General features: G+C 49.7%; 1 protein-coding gene across 1 annotated transcript in view; it reads left to right on the forward strand.

Annotated features, from left to right (window-relative positions):
• Positions 1-17,875, forward strand: part of cyth3b (cytohesin 3b) — a 102,508-nt gene that overhangs the window by 64,349 nt on the left and 20,284 nt on the right. Inside the window, exons 4-9 of the mRNA XM_084328397.1 lie at positions 42-108; positions 448-566; positions 2,999-3,079; positions 3,421-3,533; positions 10,593-10,741; positions 12,147-12,258. Of these exons, the coding sequence (XP_084184523.1) occupies positions 42-108; positions 448-566; positions 2,999-3,079; positions 3,421-3,533; positions 10,593-10,741; positions 12,147-12,258 (641 nt within the window). The remainder of the gene's footprint in view (positions 1-41; positions 109-447; positions 567-2,998; positions 3,080-3,420; positions 3,534-10,592; positions 10,742-12,146; positions 12,259-17,875) is intronic.

The following is a 17,875-nucleotide window of genomic DNA, read 5'->3' on the forward strand; positions in this document are numbered from 1 at the left end:
TGTGACGGATGTCTTTGTGTTCTTGCTTTTTTTCATTGCAGCAAAACAACGCAAAGAAACAAACAGATCGCCATGGGGAGGAAGAAGTTCAACATGGACCCCAAAAAGGTCAGCCTCGTACCCGGAATTGTCCGTCACGCCTCTCCCATTTGCGACAACGCGCTGCTGTTATTGAATTACGCTGACCTTCCGTTTCATGGTGTTTGTTGTCTTTGAATTATGAAACAGTGAATCAAACCGAGTTGTAACCGTAGCTCTCATGGGAGTATAACACTATTTATATCACCGGCTCTCCATATCATATCTCAACATCATATCTTCAAGAATGCATTTTTATAATATCCCGCAGGTCAGCAGATAAGACTATGAATGCACATCAAATAACACACACTATACTATCCATATCTCTTGGTGATGTTTCCACACGTGTGCTTTTCTATATTCCAGGGCATCCAGTTCCTCTTGGAGAACGACCTTCTGCAGCACACAGCGGAGGACATCGCTCAGTTCCTCTACAAAGGAGAGGGGCTCAACAAAACAGTCATCGGGGACTACTTAGGAGAACGGTGAGTGCTCCACCTCCTGCTGCTACACTCCACCTCCACCTCCACCTCTCTGTCCTCTACCCTCCACCTCTCTGTCCTCTACCCTCCACCTCTCTGTCCTCTACCCTCCACCTCTCTGTCCTCTACCCTCCACCTCCACCTCTCTACCCTCCACCTCAACCTCTCTGTCCTCTACCCTCCACCTCCACCTCTCTACCCTCCACCTCTCTGTCCTCTACCCTCCACCTCCACCTCTCTACCCTCCACCTCAACCTCTCTGTCCTCTACCCTCCACCTCTCTGTCCTCTACCCTCCACCTCTCTACCCTCCACCTCCACCGCTCTGTCCTCTACCCTCCACCTCTCTGTCCTCTACCCTCCACCTCTCTGTCCTCTACCCTCCACCTCTCTGTCCTCTACCCTCCACCTCTCTGTCCTCTACCCTCCACCTCCACCTCTCTGTCCTCTACCCTCCACCTCTGTCCTCTACCCTCCACCTCTCTACCCTCCACCTCCACCGCTCTGTCCTCTACCCTCCACCTCTCTGTCCTCTACCCTCCACCTCTCTGTCCTCTACCCTCCACCTCTCTGTCCTCTACCCTCCACCTCTCTGTCCTCTACCCTCCACCTCCACCTCTCTGTCCTCTACCCTCCACCTCTCTGTCCTCTACCCTCCACCTCTCTGTCCTCTACCCTCCACCTCTACCCTCCACCTCCACCTCTCTGTCCTCTACCCTCCACCTCTGTCCTCTACCTCCACCTCTCTGTCCTCTACCCTCCACCTCTACCCTCCACCTCCACCTCTCTGTCCTCTACCTCCACCTCTGTCCTCCACCTCCACCTCTCTGTCCTCTACCCTCCACCTCTACCCTCCACCTCCACCTCTCTGTCCTCTACCCTCCACCTCTACCCTCCACCTCCACCTCTCTGTCCTCCACCTCTGTCCTCCACCTCCACCTCTGTCCTCTACCCTCCATCTCTCTGTCCTTTACCCTCCACCTCTCTGTCCTCTACCCTCCACCTCTCTGTCCTCTACCCTCCACCTCTCTGTCCTTTACCCTCCATCTCTCTGTCCTCTACCCTCCACCTCCACCTCTCTGTCTGCTACCCTCCACCTCTCTGTCTGCTACCCTCCACCTCTCTGTCCTCTACCCTCCACCTCTCTGTCCTCTACCCTCCACCTCTCTGTCCTCTACCCTCCACCTCTCTGTCCTCTACCCTCTACCTCTCTGTCCTTTACCCTCCATCTCTCTGTCCTCTACCCTCCACCTCCACCTCTCTGTCTGCTACCCTCCACCTCTCTGTCTGCTACCCTCCACCTCTCTGTCCTCTACCCTCCACCTCCACCTCTCTGTCTGCTACCCTCCACCTCCACCTCTCTGTCTGCTACCCTCCACCTCCACCTCTCTGTCTGCTACCCTCCACCTCCACCTCTCTGTCTGCTACCCTCCACCTCCACCTCTCTGTCTGCTACCCTCCACCTCCACCTCTCTGTCTGCTACCCTCCACCTCCACCTCTCTGTCTGCTACCCTCCACCTCCACCTCTCTGTCTGCTACCCTCCACCTCCACCTCTCTGTCCTCTACCCTCCACCTCTCTGTCTGCTACCCTCCACCTCCACCTCTCTGTCTGCTACCCTCCACCTCCACCTCTCTGTCCTCTACCCTCCACCTCCACCTCTCTGTCTTCTATCCTCCACCTCCGCCTGCACCTCTCTATCTTCTACCCTCCACCTCTCCCTTTTCCCCCTCTCCCCTTCATCTCCCTGCTTGATCTGGCCCGTGTGCGTGCGCTCAGACCGTGGCATAAAGCCTCCAGGAAATTGGTCGTCTGGATTTATGGAGCAGGGCGGCCGCCGGGGAGGCCGTGCCAGTAAAGAAGCAGCGCACATGTGGTTCTTATCGGTGTGAAATCACCGCGGATGATGGGGATTGTCAAAACAACACCGCTTTCCTGCTCCTTGGCTCGGCGAACACACAGCGACTTTTCTGTTTGTGTCTGTCTGTCTGTCTGTCTGTAGACATGACGCTGTGATTTGGCTCACAAAATGTTCCTCTCTAGCCATGGCCATGCACCAGGAAGAAAGCGGTGCAGCGTAATGTTCCACATCAGCTCCAATTCAGATTGGATGTATCGAAGAGGAGAGTACCGGGGCATACAGATCACCTTTCGTTTTCTTCATTAGGTATAAGAATAACTAACGTTTCCTAAACTTGTACCTAAATAAAGAAAACCAAAGATGATGCAGTACTCTCCTCTTCCATTCTCCAGTCCTATTGTGAGTAGCACCGGGCCATCATCTTCATAAACAGGTTGAAGTCTGTGGATTCCCTTTGTAAATCGGATATACTGTATTTCAGTAATTTTGGGATGGACGGAGAGGCCTATAGTGTGTAAAACATGCTATTAATCACACATGTGACTTGTGTCCGTCCTCTTTCTCGTCCGGCTCAGGGATGATTTCAACATCAAGGTCCTCCACGCGTTTGTGGAGCTCCATGAGTTTGCAGACCTCAACCTCGTACAAGCCTTGAGGTAAGCTGTGATCTCTGTGTGTTTGCGTGTGTCTGTGCTCCAATGTGTGTTTGCCTCTATCTGCAAGGTGTGTTATTCTGTTCTGGTATCCTCACGTGGCATTAGACTCCAGCTGAAGAAGAGTATAGAAACAGAGGTTGGGGTTATCTTAATGAAGTCCAAGTAATTTACTACAAATGTCCATAGATCACTATATTTGCACTATATCCATACTCTCTAATGTCTGATGTTTCATTGAAGTCTCTCTCTCTCTCTCTCTCTCTCTCTCTCTCTCTCTCTCTCTCTCTCTCTCTCTCTCTCTCTCTCTCTCTCTCTCTCTCTCTCTCTCTCTGCTGGTGTAGGCAGTTTCTGTGGAGCTTCAGACTGCCAGGTGAGGCCCAGAAGATTGATCGCATGATGGAGGCCTTTGCCTCCAGGTACTGCCAATGCAACCTCGGTGTCTTCCAGTCCACAGGTACTGCACACGCACACGCACACACACACACACACACACACACACACACACACACACACACACACACACACACACACACACACACACACACACATACATACACACACACACACACACACACACACACACACACACACACACACACACACACACACACACACACACACACACACACACACACACACACACACACACACACACACACACACACACACACACACACACACACACACACACACACACACACACTGTGGCAGATATACGAGACTCCAGGACAAATAACTGTTATAAAGAGCATGGGCTATCCAGACCAGACCAGACGAGCTCAGATCAATACACCAGGCTCCCTGTCCTCCCTCCTGTAGCTGGACCTGTCTCAGCCAATACAAATCTGTAGCATGCGACCTGACTCTCAAAGCTGCTGCTATAACCTCTTAATACGGAACTGTAAAACGCCCCAGTGCGGTGCACAATATGTCTCTAGTTCTGTTGCCCTGTAAAACACTTCCTGACTTCGTTTTTCAGAATTGTTAAAATTCGACTTTCATAGAACTCCTAGGAGGTTTCTCTGTTATTTGCCTTCAGTCTGAACTTGACCTGCTTGAGTGTCGAGTTACACCGCAGTGTCTGACCATTGTTAGCCGCTATAACAAGCAGCTAATTGCTGTGTAATCAGTACGTGTCGCCAATCGCGCTAATTACATTGATCGCTGGTCAATAGTGCAGGGTCGTTAGTGCAGCGTGGGCTGGTCACACGTTGTCTCCTTGTCCTCGTGGTAACCTGGGGGGGGGGGGGGGTTGATGATGAAGAGGGCAGTGACAGCCCAGGTCATGAATATTAATGTGTGCGGTGGTGACACACCCTGACTTAGTTATTGGTTGTCTCTTGGGAAGGACTGGTGCTGTGACTGGGACATAGCAGGGAGGGTGGGGCTGTTAGTTTGTGTGTGTGTGTGTGTGTGTATGGATTGGGTGCATTTGGCCTGGGGTTTACCGCAATATACCAGGAGTTATGGGCTAGCATCATGTGTGTGTGTGTGTGGGTATGGCCAGGAATGACTGTTTAAAGAGCTAGGAACATATTGACTGCAATGTCACAGGGCCGTGTGTGTCCGTCTGTCTGTCTGTCCGTCCATCCATCCATCCAATAATATGTGTCTTTTCCCTGATTAATTTCTTTCCAGGCAGGGTCTACTGATTGACTACTCATCACAAATCATTCTCCCTGTCACTATAATATATGGGGCTAATGTACTCTCCACTATCAATCTACTGTCTCTCTGTGTAAACCAGTCACACTGTCTAGTGAATCCACATTCATTTATGACCTTGGACTGTTCAGTCTAGATTTACGAACAGGCCTAACGAGGACATCACTAATTATAATCTTGGTTCTTCAGTTTCTTTTTGTTTTGTTTGGGAGCGAGAGCTTGTTCATGTTCACAAATACTGACAGAACCTTCCAAGTTTATTGGAATTTTGCACATTTCCCCGGATATATGCACATTCTTGTCTGTTAGTCAGGCTCTAAAGCAATGAACACTTGATGTCCTAATTCTAATCCTATATCCTGATTCAGGTCTCTACATCTTTTTATGCACATTTGTTTATAAACCATAACATATGGTTATTCTATAACCCTAGTTACATGATACTGGCTGAGTGTCTCGCTCTGCTACTGAGATAACCCCTTATCTCCACGCACCTGGCGTGCACGAGAAACAAAAACAAATGCACCCACTTGCACGTGACCGCGCCACCCCCATGCGTCCCTATATGACGCCGGAAGTGGTCACGCCTCACGCTTCCCAGTTCGATTTCCATAAGCGGAAAAACCTCCAAGGGACCTCAGGGCGCTAAGAGCGAGACGCTCAGCCAGTATCATGTAACTAGGGTTATAGAATAACCATACGTTACATTTCAACTGGCCTTGTGTCTCGCTCTGCTACTGAGATAAAGGGCAGAGCGGACGCGCGGCCTGACAAATGCACCCCCTGAGGGCCCGCAAGCCCCAGCCAGGGAGGAGGGGAGTCCCGTCCACCCGCCCGTCCTAACGAAGGGGGGGAGGCAGTCAACTCCACCAAAGTGCGAAAAGTGGGAAACAGGCACCCCTGAACGCACAGCGCAAGCGGGACCACGTGTGACACAGCACCCCGCGGTCCACACCCACACACTCCCACTAGCCCACCTGATGGCGGGACGCAGGAGAGGTCCCGGACCTCAGGACTGCCTGGGAGTTCCACAGAACCCCCAGTCACGTCCATGAGGTAAAACCTAACAAAAGGCTCTGGGAGGACCAGGAGGCCGCAGCACAAATGTCCTCCACCGAGGCCCCCCCTAACGGGGCAGCAGAGGCCATCACACCACGAATGGAGTGCGCCCTGACGCCCCCGGGGGGAACCTGTCCAGCCAACGTGTAGCAAAGGGCAATGCCCTCGCACAACCAATGCGACAGGCGCTGCTTGGACAGCGCCTCACCCGCGCGAGGGCCACCGTAACAAACAACAGTTGATCGGAAGCCCTGAGACCCTGCGTGCGACTAAGGTAAACCCCCAGTGTACGGACAGGACACGACAGGTGAAGGCTCGACTCCAACCCACTAGCGTGAGGAGGAGGATGAAATGCCTGAATCACAATGTCCCTGGAGCGAAAAGAGCTCCGGATATTCTTTGGCACGAAGACCGGATTAGGCCTCAGAGTCGCCCCGTTATCGGCCCGAACAGACAGGCACTCAGGCCGCACTGAGGGAGCACATGGCTCACCCACGCATTTAGCGGAGGTGCTGGCCCAAAAAGGAACGCGGTCGTAAGACAGACGTCCAATGGCGCCTGTTCAAGAGGCCAAACGGGGCCCCCAACAGCCTTTTCAGAACAGTTGGAGGTCCCGACTCGGAGACAGAGAACGTTCCACAGGCTTGAGACGCCGTGCGCCAAGCAAGAACGTCCCACGAGAGGGTGGCTGAACAATGGTCTGCCCCACACTCTCGACCATACGCCACTTCCCAGCGTAAGCCACAGTAGTGGACGGAGCGTGCACGTTTCGGATGGCGTTAACCACAGAAGAGTCAAGACTCATCCCCACCAGATTCACCATTTCAGCAGCCAAGCCTAGAGGCTGCCCCAGAACAGGAGGCAGAACAGAGTTCCGCGTGCCTGAGAGAGGGCCCGCGGTGACCACGGAACAGGCCACGGCGGGGCCACCAAGAGCTGAATCAGGGCCGGGAACCACACAGCTGAGCCCCGGCCCGGCGCGGCCAAGATCAAAGTCCCGCGCTCCTGACGTACCCGCCCCAACAGCTGAGCTATCAGGTGTATGGGGGGGAATGCGTACAGAATCCCGGGCGGCCACGGATACATCGAGAAGGCATCCACCCCCAGAGACGGATTGTCCTTCCGACTGACCGAGAACCACAAGGGGCACTGGTGGGACTGTCTGCTCGCAAACAGGTCCACCGTGGCCTCCCCGAATCGGTCCCAGACCTGTCCGACTATGTCTGGATGTAGTCCCCACTCGTCAGGGTGAGGACCGCCCCGCGACATCACATCTGCACCCACATTCTCCCTGCCGGGGATGTGGAGAGCCCGCAGGCTGCGCAGATTGAGAAACGCCCATAGCCAGAGCTCGACGCCGCCCGGTGCAGATGGGGGGAGCGTACTCCTCCCTGTCCGTCGATATACGACGCTGACGTCGTGTTGTCCGTCCTGATCAAAACATGCTTGCCCACCACAAGGTGGCCGAGCCGTTTGAGGACCAGAAGGACTGCCTTCAATTCCAACACATTGAAATGTATTCCAACACATTGAAGGTTCCCCAGTACTGACATGGGAACCTTCAGCCGCTTCCACTTGTCTCTCACCGGGTCTATTTCCATACTGGAAAACCACCTCTGTATCCTCCTCATGAAGAGGAGGCCAAGAGGGACCACAGAGTGAGCAGATGCCATCATATCGAGCAGGCGCATCACGGACAGCGGCGTAACCGTCCTAGGACGGAACCTCCCGAGCGCGCCGAGAACCTCCACTCACTGGCGCTCTGAGAGGGATGCCCATATAGACCTTGAGCTTAGAAATAAGCCCAAGTACTCCACCCGTTGACTGGGAAGAGGAGTACTCTACTTCCAGTCTACAGCAAAACCCAGGCTGGTGAGGAATTCCACCACCTGCCTGGTATGAGACCTGGCGATCTTCTCTGACCGGCCGAGGACCAGAACGTCGTCCAGGGTAGAATAAAATGTGTATCCCCTGACGACGCAGAGACCCCAGCACGGTCTCCACGCACTTGGTGAAGATGCGAGGAGCCAGAGAGTAGCCGAACGGCAGCCAATGGTACTTGTACGCTAAGCCCTGAAAAGGAAGCGTAGGTATGTCCTAGGAGGGAAGATCGGGATGCGAATACGCATCCTACAGGTCTATGGAGGTGAACCAGTCCCCCACCTGACAGCGCTTAACAGGTGGGTGACGGTCAACATTCTGAACCTTCCATGGGACAGGTCCAGTATGCGTCTATTCGAATACCAACCGGTTCATGCTTCCGCGTTCGCGTTTTGCAAATCTGATTGGCCACTGCCGTTTCTGGTGCGATCTGATTGGCCACGGACGTTTCTGGTCATGTGACATGTGCGCCCAATCGCGTGACGCACCCATTTCCGCCTCAACCAGCAGCAAACTACCTAACGCCTAGTTTATCACTGGTTAAGCTTAGGCGACTTTTTCGAAGTTGGTTAAGGTTAGAGTTTGGAATCAGGGCTGGCGTTCTATCGCCCTGCTCTAAGACAAACTCTAACCTTAACCAACTTCGAAAGAGTGCCTAAGCTTAACCGGCAAAAGAACTTGCCGTCACACGATTGGTGCAACCAGAAACATCAGTGGCCAATCAGAGAGCAAAACGCGAACGCGGAAGCATGAACTGGTTGGTATTCGAATAGACGCGTACAGTATGGGTCTGAACAAATCAGAGCCCTGTGTCCCGTAGTGTAGCGGGGGGGAGTAACCGGAGAGCATGCTAGACACAGCTAGATGGCAACGTTTTTTTAGGGCGTGCCCATCTAATATAGCCGATCCCTCGGGCCGCCGAGGCTGTCTGCCTTGTGATCACCTGTTTTCTTTGTGTCCAGGGTATCTCAGGCGGGGGAAACATGGCCGCTGGCCGTGCTCTCACCTCTGGCTGCGCGGTGTGGGGCAGCATGGGGCCCAGGTCAAATACCGCCTGCGCCTCCGTGGACAGACCAAGGTCCAACCGCGGAGAGGGGAGCCCTGAGGAGGAGACCCCTCCCCTCCTCAAGGGGAGATTGCTCCAACCAAAGACGCCTGTGAACAACCGTCGACAGCATCCTAGCCCTCCCTGCGGTTATAGCTTGTGGCTAGGTCAAAAGCTGAATAACCTCAAAACCTTGCGCGATGGTTTTGACGTCGGCTGGCCCTAAGGCCCCACCACCGACAACATTTTTGACAGAAAAGCAGCCAATTGAGCAATGTTGCCAGTCGCTGCTAAATGTTGTACCGCGGCGGTATAGGCTTCATCAGCCCACCAGACACCTGCCGGGCCGACTCACCCCATGGCATCGGCCGGGCGGGACACCGTTGATTGAATGAATGAATTAATTAATGAAAACTTTATTTAACAGATTGCAGAATGGGTACAATACATTACGGCTCAATACACACAATTGTTAAGGGGATGCAGACCAGAGAAAGACGTTTGTCTTGTTTACATCAGGGTCCCCCATTTTCAATTCACCGTTCCACCATAGATTCACAAAAAGTGCACCTGCCCTGAGCCCTGAAAGGGTAAAAAAGCCCCCGCTAAACCCCCAACATTAGACACGATTGACCGTCAGCATGAATGGTTAAGAGGGAAGAAAGACAGTAAAGACAGCCCTTGGTGGGGTACATGGGGAACGGCGCCCCAACATTGTAGCATTAGCATTAGCTGCGCGCGCTAGGATACTTGAAAAACCATCAAACAGTGTGTCATGAAGACCACGTTCATCCAAATATCCCGCCCCCCACGTCAATAAATCACTCGGCCGTCTCACGAGACAACGAGCAGTAATATACATGCTAGTATCAATGCCTGATAGCGCAGGCCCTACCTGTGCACGACTTAGCTCGACTGCTAACCGTCGCGCGACGTCCCTCGGTCCGCTGTCACGAGACGAGGAAAACCCAGGACAGGACCGCTGCGCTGTTAGGATGTGCCGAGAAGGTTCCGGGGGCTGGTGAACTTCTGGCGAATTCCCAACATTGTGTAATTTCACCTTACGCTTCATAACAATCTCCAGTTCATGAAGTGCATCTGAGCTGCTTCCGCTTGGAAACGAAATGAGGAAGGGTGAGGCGTGACCACTTCCGGCGTCATATAGGGACGCATGGGGGTGGCGCTGTCACGTGCAAGTGGGTGCATTTGTTTTTGTTTCTCGTGCACGCCAGGTGCGTGGAGATAAGGGGTTATCTCAGTAGCAGAGCGAGACGTGAGGCCAGTTGAAATGTAGCCTTAGCCTCACTGTTTATAAACCCAACCCTTACCTTAACCCTAACCTTAACCTCGCTGTTTATAACCCAACCCTTACCTTAAGCCTAACCTTAACCTCACTGTTTATAAACCCAACCCTTATCTTAACCCTAACCTTAACCTCACTGTTTATAAACCCAACCCTTACCTTAAGCCTAACCTTAACCTCAGTTTATAACCCTAACCCTTATCTTAACCCTAACCTTAACCCTACTGTTTATAAACCCAACCCTTACCTTAAGCCTAACCTTAACCTCAGTTTATAACCCTATCCCTTATCTTAACCCTAACATTAACCTCACTGTTTATAAGCCCACCCCTTACCTTAACCCTAACCTTAACCTCACTGTTTATAACCCTAACCCTTACCTTAACCCTAACCTTAACCTCACTGTTTATAACCCTAACCCTTACCTTAACCCTAACCTTAACCTCACTGGAGATGTCACACCTAACCCTTTTTCCTCTCACAATTAACGTCAGGGAACTGTACATACTGTATATCCCGAGAATAATTATTATTAATGATGTATTTTGTCTCTTTCCCAGACACCTGCTACGTTCTGTCCTTTGCCATCATCATGCTGAATACCAGCCTCCACAACCCCAACGTCAGAGACAAACCTCCCGTAGAGAGATTCATCTCCATGAACAGAGGCATCAACGAGGGGGGAGACCTCCCTGAGGACCTACTCAGGGTGAGAGAGAGAGAGAGAGAGAGAGAAAGAGAGGGGGAGAGGGGGAGAGAGAGAGAGACCTCCCTGAGGACCTACTCAGGGTGAGAGAGAGAGAGAGGGTGAGAGAGAGAGAGAGAGAGAGAGAGAGAGAGAGAGAGAGAGAGAGAGAGAGAGAGAGAGAGAGAGGGAGAGGGGGATTGAGAGAGAGAGAGACCTCCAGATGACCTACTCAGGGTGAGAGAGAGAGAGAGAGAGAGAAGAGAGAGAGAGAGAGAGAGAGAGAGAGAGAGAGAGAGAGAGAGGGGGATTGAGAGAGAGAGAGACCTCCCAGAGGACCTACTCAGGGTGAGAGAGAGAGAGAGATGAGAGAGAGAGAGAGAAGAGAGAGAGAGAGAGAGGGGGGGGGGGGAGAGAGAGAGACCTCCCAGAGGACCTACTCAGGGGGAGAGAGAGAGAGAATTTGTGTTTTATGTGCGCACGTATGCAAAAGATAAATATTGAGAGATAGGGGAGAGAGAGAGTGGGAGAGAGAGAGAGAGACAGAGATAGAGAATATTTGTATATTGTTGTTTTTTTTGTGTGTGTATATGTACGCACGTATGCAAAAGGGAAATATTGAGAGACGGAGAGAGAGAGAGAGAGAGAGAGGAGAGAGAGAGAGAGAGAGAGAGAGAGAGAGAGGTATTGCATGTCTCAGTAATACGGCAGCTCAGCAGAACGAGCCGTTCTCTGCTGCTATAGAATAACTAATACAAATCAAGAAAGAAATCATTTATTTTAGAACTTGAAGTCTGTACCAAACCATCAAACCCGGGCTCAAAAGTTCAAAAGGGCATGCCTTTGGAAAACAATCTCTTTGTTCCACAGTACTAGCATTTTACCAGCAATTTACCTCCCAGACTAGATCACCAAGTTATTTTGACAACTGAATCATCTCACTGTCTCTCACTTTCCCTCTCCTCAAGACTGAAATAGAAGCTCTCTGTGTCATGTTTTATGCATCGTTAATTCACTGAAAGGTGGATGAATATTTGAAGATGCAGTATGTGTCTGTCTGTCTGTCTGTCTGTCTGTCTGTCTGTCTGTCTGTCTGTCTGTCTGTCTGTCTGTCTGTCTGTCTGTCTGTCTGTCTGTCTGTCTGTCTGTCTGTCTGTCTGTCTGTCTGTCTGTTTGTCTGTGTTAATTTGTGTTGTGAGTACTAATGTTGCACTGTTCTTTACCTGTTTACCCCTCTTCTCTTCTCTTCTCTTCTCTTCTCTTCTCTTCTCTTCTCTTCTCTTCTCTTCTCTTCTCTTCTCTTCTCTTCTCTTCTCTTCTCTTCTCTTCTCTTCTCTTCTCTTCTCTTCTCTTCTCTTCTCTTCTCTCCTCTCCTTTTCTTTTTACTTTATCCCTGTTGCCCCCCCCCTCCCACCTTCTCTCTCTCCAGAATCTATATGAGAGTATAAAGAGTGAACCCTTTAAGATCCCGGAGGATGATGGGAATGACTTGACGCACACATTCTTCAACCCAGACAGGGAGGGCTGGCTGCTCAAATTAGGTTAGTGTCTGAACGCACCGTCATCCCACTGAATGACTTGATTTGGTTAGCCTCGCACATTAGCCCTTTTTTTCATTGACCTGAGCCAGCTGATCGACTGTAAGGCACTTTATACACGCGGGACAGGCATTCTGTATAGGGTTGGTGTTGTGAGGTGAGGTGTCATGGTGAACCTGGCTTGGGATGGCATGCGAGGTGTCAGGGATACACAACAGAACGTTAACAAAAGTTAACAATGATGAAATATTGAAAAGTTTCATTTGAATGAACCATTATACTGGCTTTCATTGCTCTGTAGTTTAACAGTAGAGGTGATTGCATCATATACAATGGTATTTTCTGAATGAATGTCTTGGTTTGGTTGATCATTTCAATAATACTCCATAGCGAGTTTGACATTGAGGCCAGAAATTATTTTGCCAGAGTTGTGACTTTTTAAAATAAATTGCATTTTGGAAAGAAACAGAGTGAATGAAGTATGCTGTAAAATGGACGGTTCTATATTTTGTTCCATAAACCAGAGTAATAACAATGAATATTATGAATGATATTATGTGGGCGGTCAGGTGGCGTAGCGAGATTGCGTTAGTCACCAACACCGGAGACACTGGATTCGCCTGTTCGAATCCAGCTCCCGGCGTGTCACCAGCTTGGCTGGCCGTTCACACTAATACAATTGGCAGTATTAGAGGTTGGGAAAGCTGGCGGGGTGGGTCCGGGTCGTTGTAAACAGCGACTCCTACAGTTCGGTCGGGGCGCCTGCTCAGCGCGGATAGGATCTAAGGGGGGTAGTGTGATCCTTCCACACGTTACACCCTTTCAGTGAGAGTCCGCGCTGCCAGGTGAAAAGAAAAGGTTGATTGGCTAGATGTGTGTCGGAGGAAGCACGTGATAGCCTCCACTCTCCCAGACCGACTGTGGGGGGTAAGTGCGCAGCGACCAGGAAGGGGATTGGGAATTGGCATAACGACTAACATTGGGATGGGAGAAAATCGGAGGAAAAAAGGAGGGGGAAAAAGATAAAAAAAAAATAAAAATGAATGATATTATGTATTGTAAAGGCCAACATAATCTAACTAAGAATTGTATTAAAGCCAATGGCAGCTGCAGCCCAGAGCTTCAAGAACAAGTTACAAGTGTTTCAACGGTGTTGCACGGTCCTGTTACCATGGCACGGCTGTTCCGGGAGGCAGCGCGGACCATCCACTTCCCCCACAATGCATCACTCACATAATAACCACTGACCGGGTGTCATGGCAACGCAGAAGGAAGACATAATTGATTTCTCTTTCTTTCTGTTTTGATATTTGACCCGTCCACAGTGAGCTTAGGTGTGTCATGGTTGGACAGACGTCATGTGTTTGTTTCTAAGTGGAACATCCCCCCTTCTCTCTTTATGCGTCTACCAAGTCTTCTTGCTGTTGTCCTATTGTCCTATTGTCCTATTGTCCTATTGTCTGTCTGTCTCTCTCTCTCGCTCTCTCTCTCTCTCTCTCTCTCTCTCTCTCTCTCTCTCTCTCTCTCTCTCTCTCTCTCTCTCTCTCACTCTCTCTCTCCTTCTTTTCACTGCTTTTTGTTTTTCTCTCTCCATTCCTTCCTATTGCTCCCCAGTGTTTTAGTTGGGTCTCTACTTAAAACATACACCATTTTAGCAGCCTGGCTATTACTTGTGAAAGGGCAGCTCACTGTAGGTGGTTTTGGGATTTGCACCCTTCACGCACACACACACACACACACACACACACACACACACACACACACACACACACACACACACACGCACACACGCGCATGCACACACACACGTGCGCGGGCACACACACAAATGCAAATAAACACACATACACATAAGCGGTCACACACACACACCCATACAAAATAAACACACACACACCTGGCTCCGATCTGCACATTCCAGTAACTCTATGTAATGTCTCAGTAGTCTCATCTAACCCTGCATCATACACTATATACAGTATGTAGTATTCAAATAGCCCCAGTTTGGCTTACAGACCCAATATGATAATAATAATAATAATAATAATAATAATATATTTGATTTGTAGGGCGCTTTATAGTTGTGGAGCAAATCTCAAAGCGCTACATTGTAAAAGAACATAAAAGCTAGCAAGAGAGTAAAAAAGGGATTGTAAAATAAGCAAGACTAAAACTAGTAAGGAGTAAAAAGAACACTAAAACTAGTAAAAGAGTAGAAAAAAAAACATTAAATAAGAAGGGCTAAAACTGGTAAAAGAACATAAAATGTGTGGAGCTAAAACTAGATAAAAACCAACAAAAGGCTCTATTAAAAAGATGAGTTTTTAGGCCCTTTTTAAAAGCATCCACAGCTGTGGTGCTCTCAGGTGGTCAGCGAGAGCATTCCACAGACTGGGAGCGGATGTGCAGAAAGCCCGATCTCCCATGGTTCGGAGTTTGGTGCTTGGAGGAGGTTTGCCTGGCCGGAGCGGAGATGTCGTAAGGAGGAGTGAGGGGTGATGAGTTCTTTGAGGTAGAGGGGGGGGGGGGGGGTCCGTAGAGGCACTGGTGAGTGAGTAGGGAGACTTTGAACTCGATCCTGAGTGAGACAGGGAGCCAGTGAAGGGACTTGAGGATGGGAGTGATATGGTGGTATTTCCGCACTGTCATCAGGATCCTAGCAGCGCTATTTTGGATACATTGTAGCCTTTGGATGTTCTTGCTAGGGATCCCGATGAGGAGTGCGTTGCAGTAGTCCAGCCTGGAGGAGACAAATGAGAATGGCTTCAGTTTTGGAGCTGTTTAACTGCAGGAAATTGTGCTTCATCCACGCCTTAGTCTCCTCCAGGCAGGTGGTCAGAGTGGATGATGGCAGGACTGTGGATGGGGTAGGGTTTATTTTGAGGTAGAGTTGGGTGTCATCAGCGTAGCAGTGGAATGATATTCCATGCCGGCTGATGACAGAGCCAAGGGGGAGCATGTAGAGAGTGAACAGGGTGGGGCCGAGGACTGATCCTTGAGGGACACCACAGGTGACATGGTGGGTGTCGGACCTTGCCTCTCAGAGACATACTCCGTTCTCCCGGTGAGGTAAGATCTGAACCAGTCAAGGACAGAGTCTGAAAGTCTGATAGTGGAGTGAAGATGGTGGAGGAGGATGTCATGGTCGACGGTATCAAAAGCTGCTGTGAGGTCAAGGAGGATGAGGAGGGAAGGAGAGCCAGCTTCAGCCGTCATCAGCAGGTAGTTTGTGACCCTGACCAGGGCAGTTTCAGTGCTGTGGCCAGAGCAGAAGCCAGACTGGAACTTCTCAAGAAGTTGGTTGGAGTTTAGGTGGTCCTGAAGCTGAGCAGCAACTACCTTCTCCAGCACCTTGGACAGGAATGGGAGGTTGGAGATGGGTCTGTAGTTTGCCAAGACTTCCGGGTCTAGGGAGGGTTTTTTGACGAGTGGTTTTATGACCGCAGTTTTGAGGGCAGAGGGGACATGGCCAGCCTGGAGAGAGTGGTTTATGACCTTGGTGATAAGAGGGCTCATGGCGACAATGTTGCATTTCACCAGGGCTGAGGGAAGGGGGTCCAGGATACAGGTGGAAGGCTTCCTTTTCCTAACGATTTCCTCAACCTCTCGCTGTGTGATATTTGAAAAGCAGCAGAGAGGCTGAGTAGTCGCCGGCTGTGGGTCAACTGTTGGGACTGGAGGGGCAGAGGGGCTAGAGAGGAGGGAGCGGATGGTGTCAACTTTGGTCCTGAAGAAGGTGGCAAAGTCGCTACACTGCTCCTCAGTGGAGTCGGAGTGTGGAGATATTTTGGGTTTGAGGAGGTGGTTGATGGTGGAGAATAGTTCCTTGGAGTTTCCAGGACTGTTATTGATGATAGAGGAGTAGTACTGGGACAGTGCATGTCTGAGGGATTTTGAATAGGCCTTCTGGTGTTCACGGTAGGCCAGTTGGTGTACAGTGAGTCCTGAGACCTTGAGCCGCCGCTCAAGGACACGCCCAGCTGTCTTCATACTCCGCAGCTCGCTGGTAATGTTCTATTGCCTTCTGTATCGCCGGAGACATTTAGAACACTACCTCTCACTGTAGCCTCTCTAAAACTAAACCCTGGAGGATATGGAGGAATAAGGGCCTGATTTATTATAATTCTTTTAAAAATCCTTTTCAGTAAATCTCTCTTTACCCATGGCGGAAATTAGAGTTTTAAACACACAGTCTATTGACATATAAAGGAAAGTGAGATTGTGGATGTTTTAGGAACATAATAAAGTAGAGTTGTCAGTTTCAGCCTGAGCCCGATCGGGTACGGCCGGGTTTGGGTTGACAATTTATGCCAATTGGTCGGGTTGGGTAGGACTCAGGTTGTGGAAAAAAAATATTTATTTCTAATTTCAGTCAATTGTCAATATTTTCTCTACTTGTTAGAATCTAGCTATTTATGCTCACATAAAAATGCAGCAGATGTAAATACATTTACATTACTAGTCTTGACAATTGATTGACTGAATATATATATATAATAGGGATGTCCGATATTATCGGCCTACCGATATTATCGGCCGATATTGGCATAAAAATGTGATATCGGAAAATATCGGTATCGGTTTTCCAAAATTATTATATATATATATATATATATATATATATTTTTTACATTTATTTAACCTTTATTTACCCAGGCAAGCAAGTAAGAACAAATTATTATTTTATTTATTGTCAAAGTATGCATAATGTTGTGTTAATTACATGACAAGAGATATGTAATGTTAATTACCTGAAATTATTCCGTTTTTTGGGGGGGAAACCCTGCATATATCGGTATCGGTTGATATCGGTATTGGAAATTAAGTTGGACAATATCGGTATATCGGTATCGGTAAAAAAGCCAATATCGAGCATCCCTAATATATAATGATAATAATTGAGAACTAGTATAAAGTCATGTGAGGCATATTTAGAGAAAGGCAGCATCTCTATCAGTGAACATGATGGAAATAATGTGGCTCAAAGCACATTCTCTCCCTCGCTCGCTCTCTCTCTCTCCTCTCTCTCTCACACACACACACTGTGTGTGTGTTCCCTCAGGGGTGCTTTAGGTGCCGTTAGGTTCATATCAAGTGTGGTGGTGTGTTCTCTCCAGACATCCAATCCTATTTCCTTTAAAAATGAATAGGCAAAGTTGGTAATAATTCACCAGTTGTGTGAGTCATAGTTTAACTAAGCAAGGTGCTAGAAGAAGAGATACTAGTGTTGTTGTTAGGAAAGATACTGTAGTGTTTTTTTTTTTCTTTTTTTATTATCTTTTTCCCCCTCCTTCTTTTTTCCAATTTTTCTCCCATCCCACTGTTAGTCGTTTGCCAATTCCCAACCCCCTTCCTGGTTGTTGCGCACTTTCCCCTACTGTTGGTCCGAGAGGCCGGAGACTGTCACATGCTTTCCTCTGACGCATGTGCAGCCAGCCGGCAGCCAGCCTGGCCGCGCAGATTCTCACTGGGAGAGTGTAACGTGTGGGAGGCCGCACTACCTCTCACCAGATCCTACCTTCGCTGAGCAGGCGCCCCGACCAAACTGTAGCGGTCGCTGTCCACAACGCCCAGGACCCACCCACGGCTCCCCTCCCCCTAACTCAGCCAAACGAGTTAG

Source organism: Notolepis coatsorum, assembly GCF_963971535.1.
Source record: "Notolepis coatsorum genome assembly, chromosome: 14".
In the NCBI taxonomy this organism is placed as follows: Eukaryota; Metazoa; Chordata; class Actinopteri; order Aulopiformes; family Paralepididae; genus Notolepis; species Notolepis coatsorum.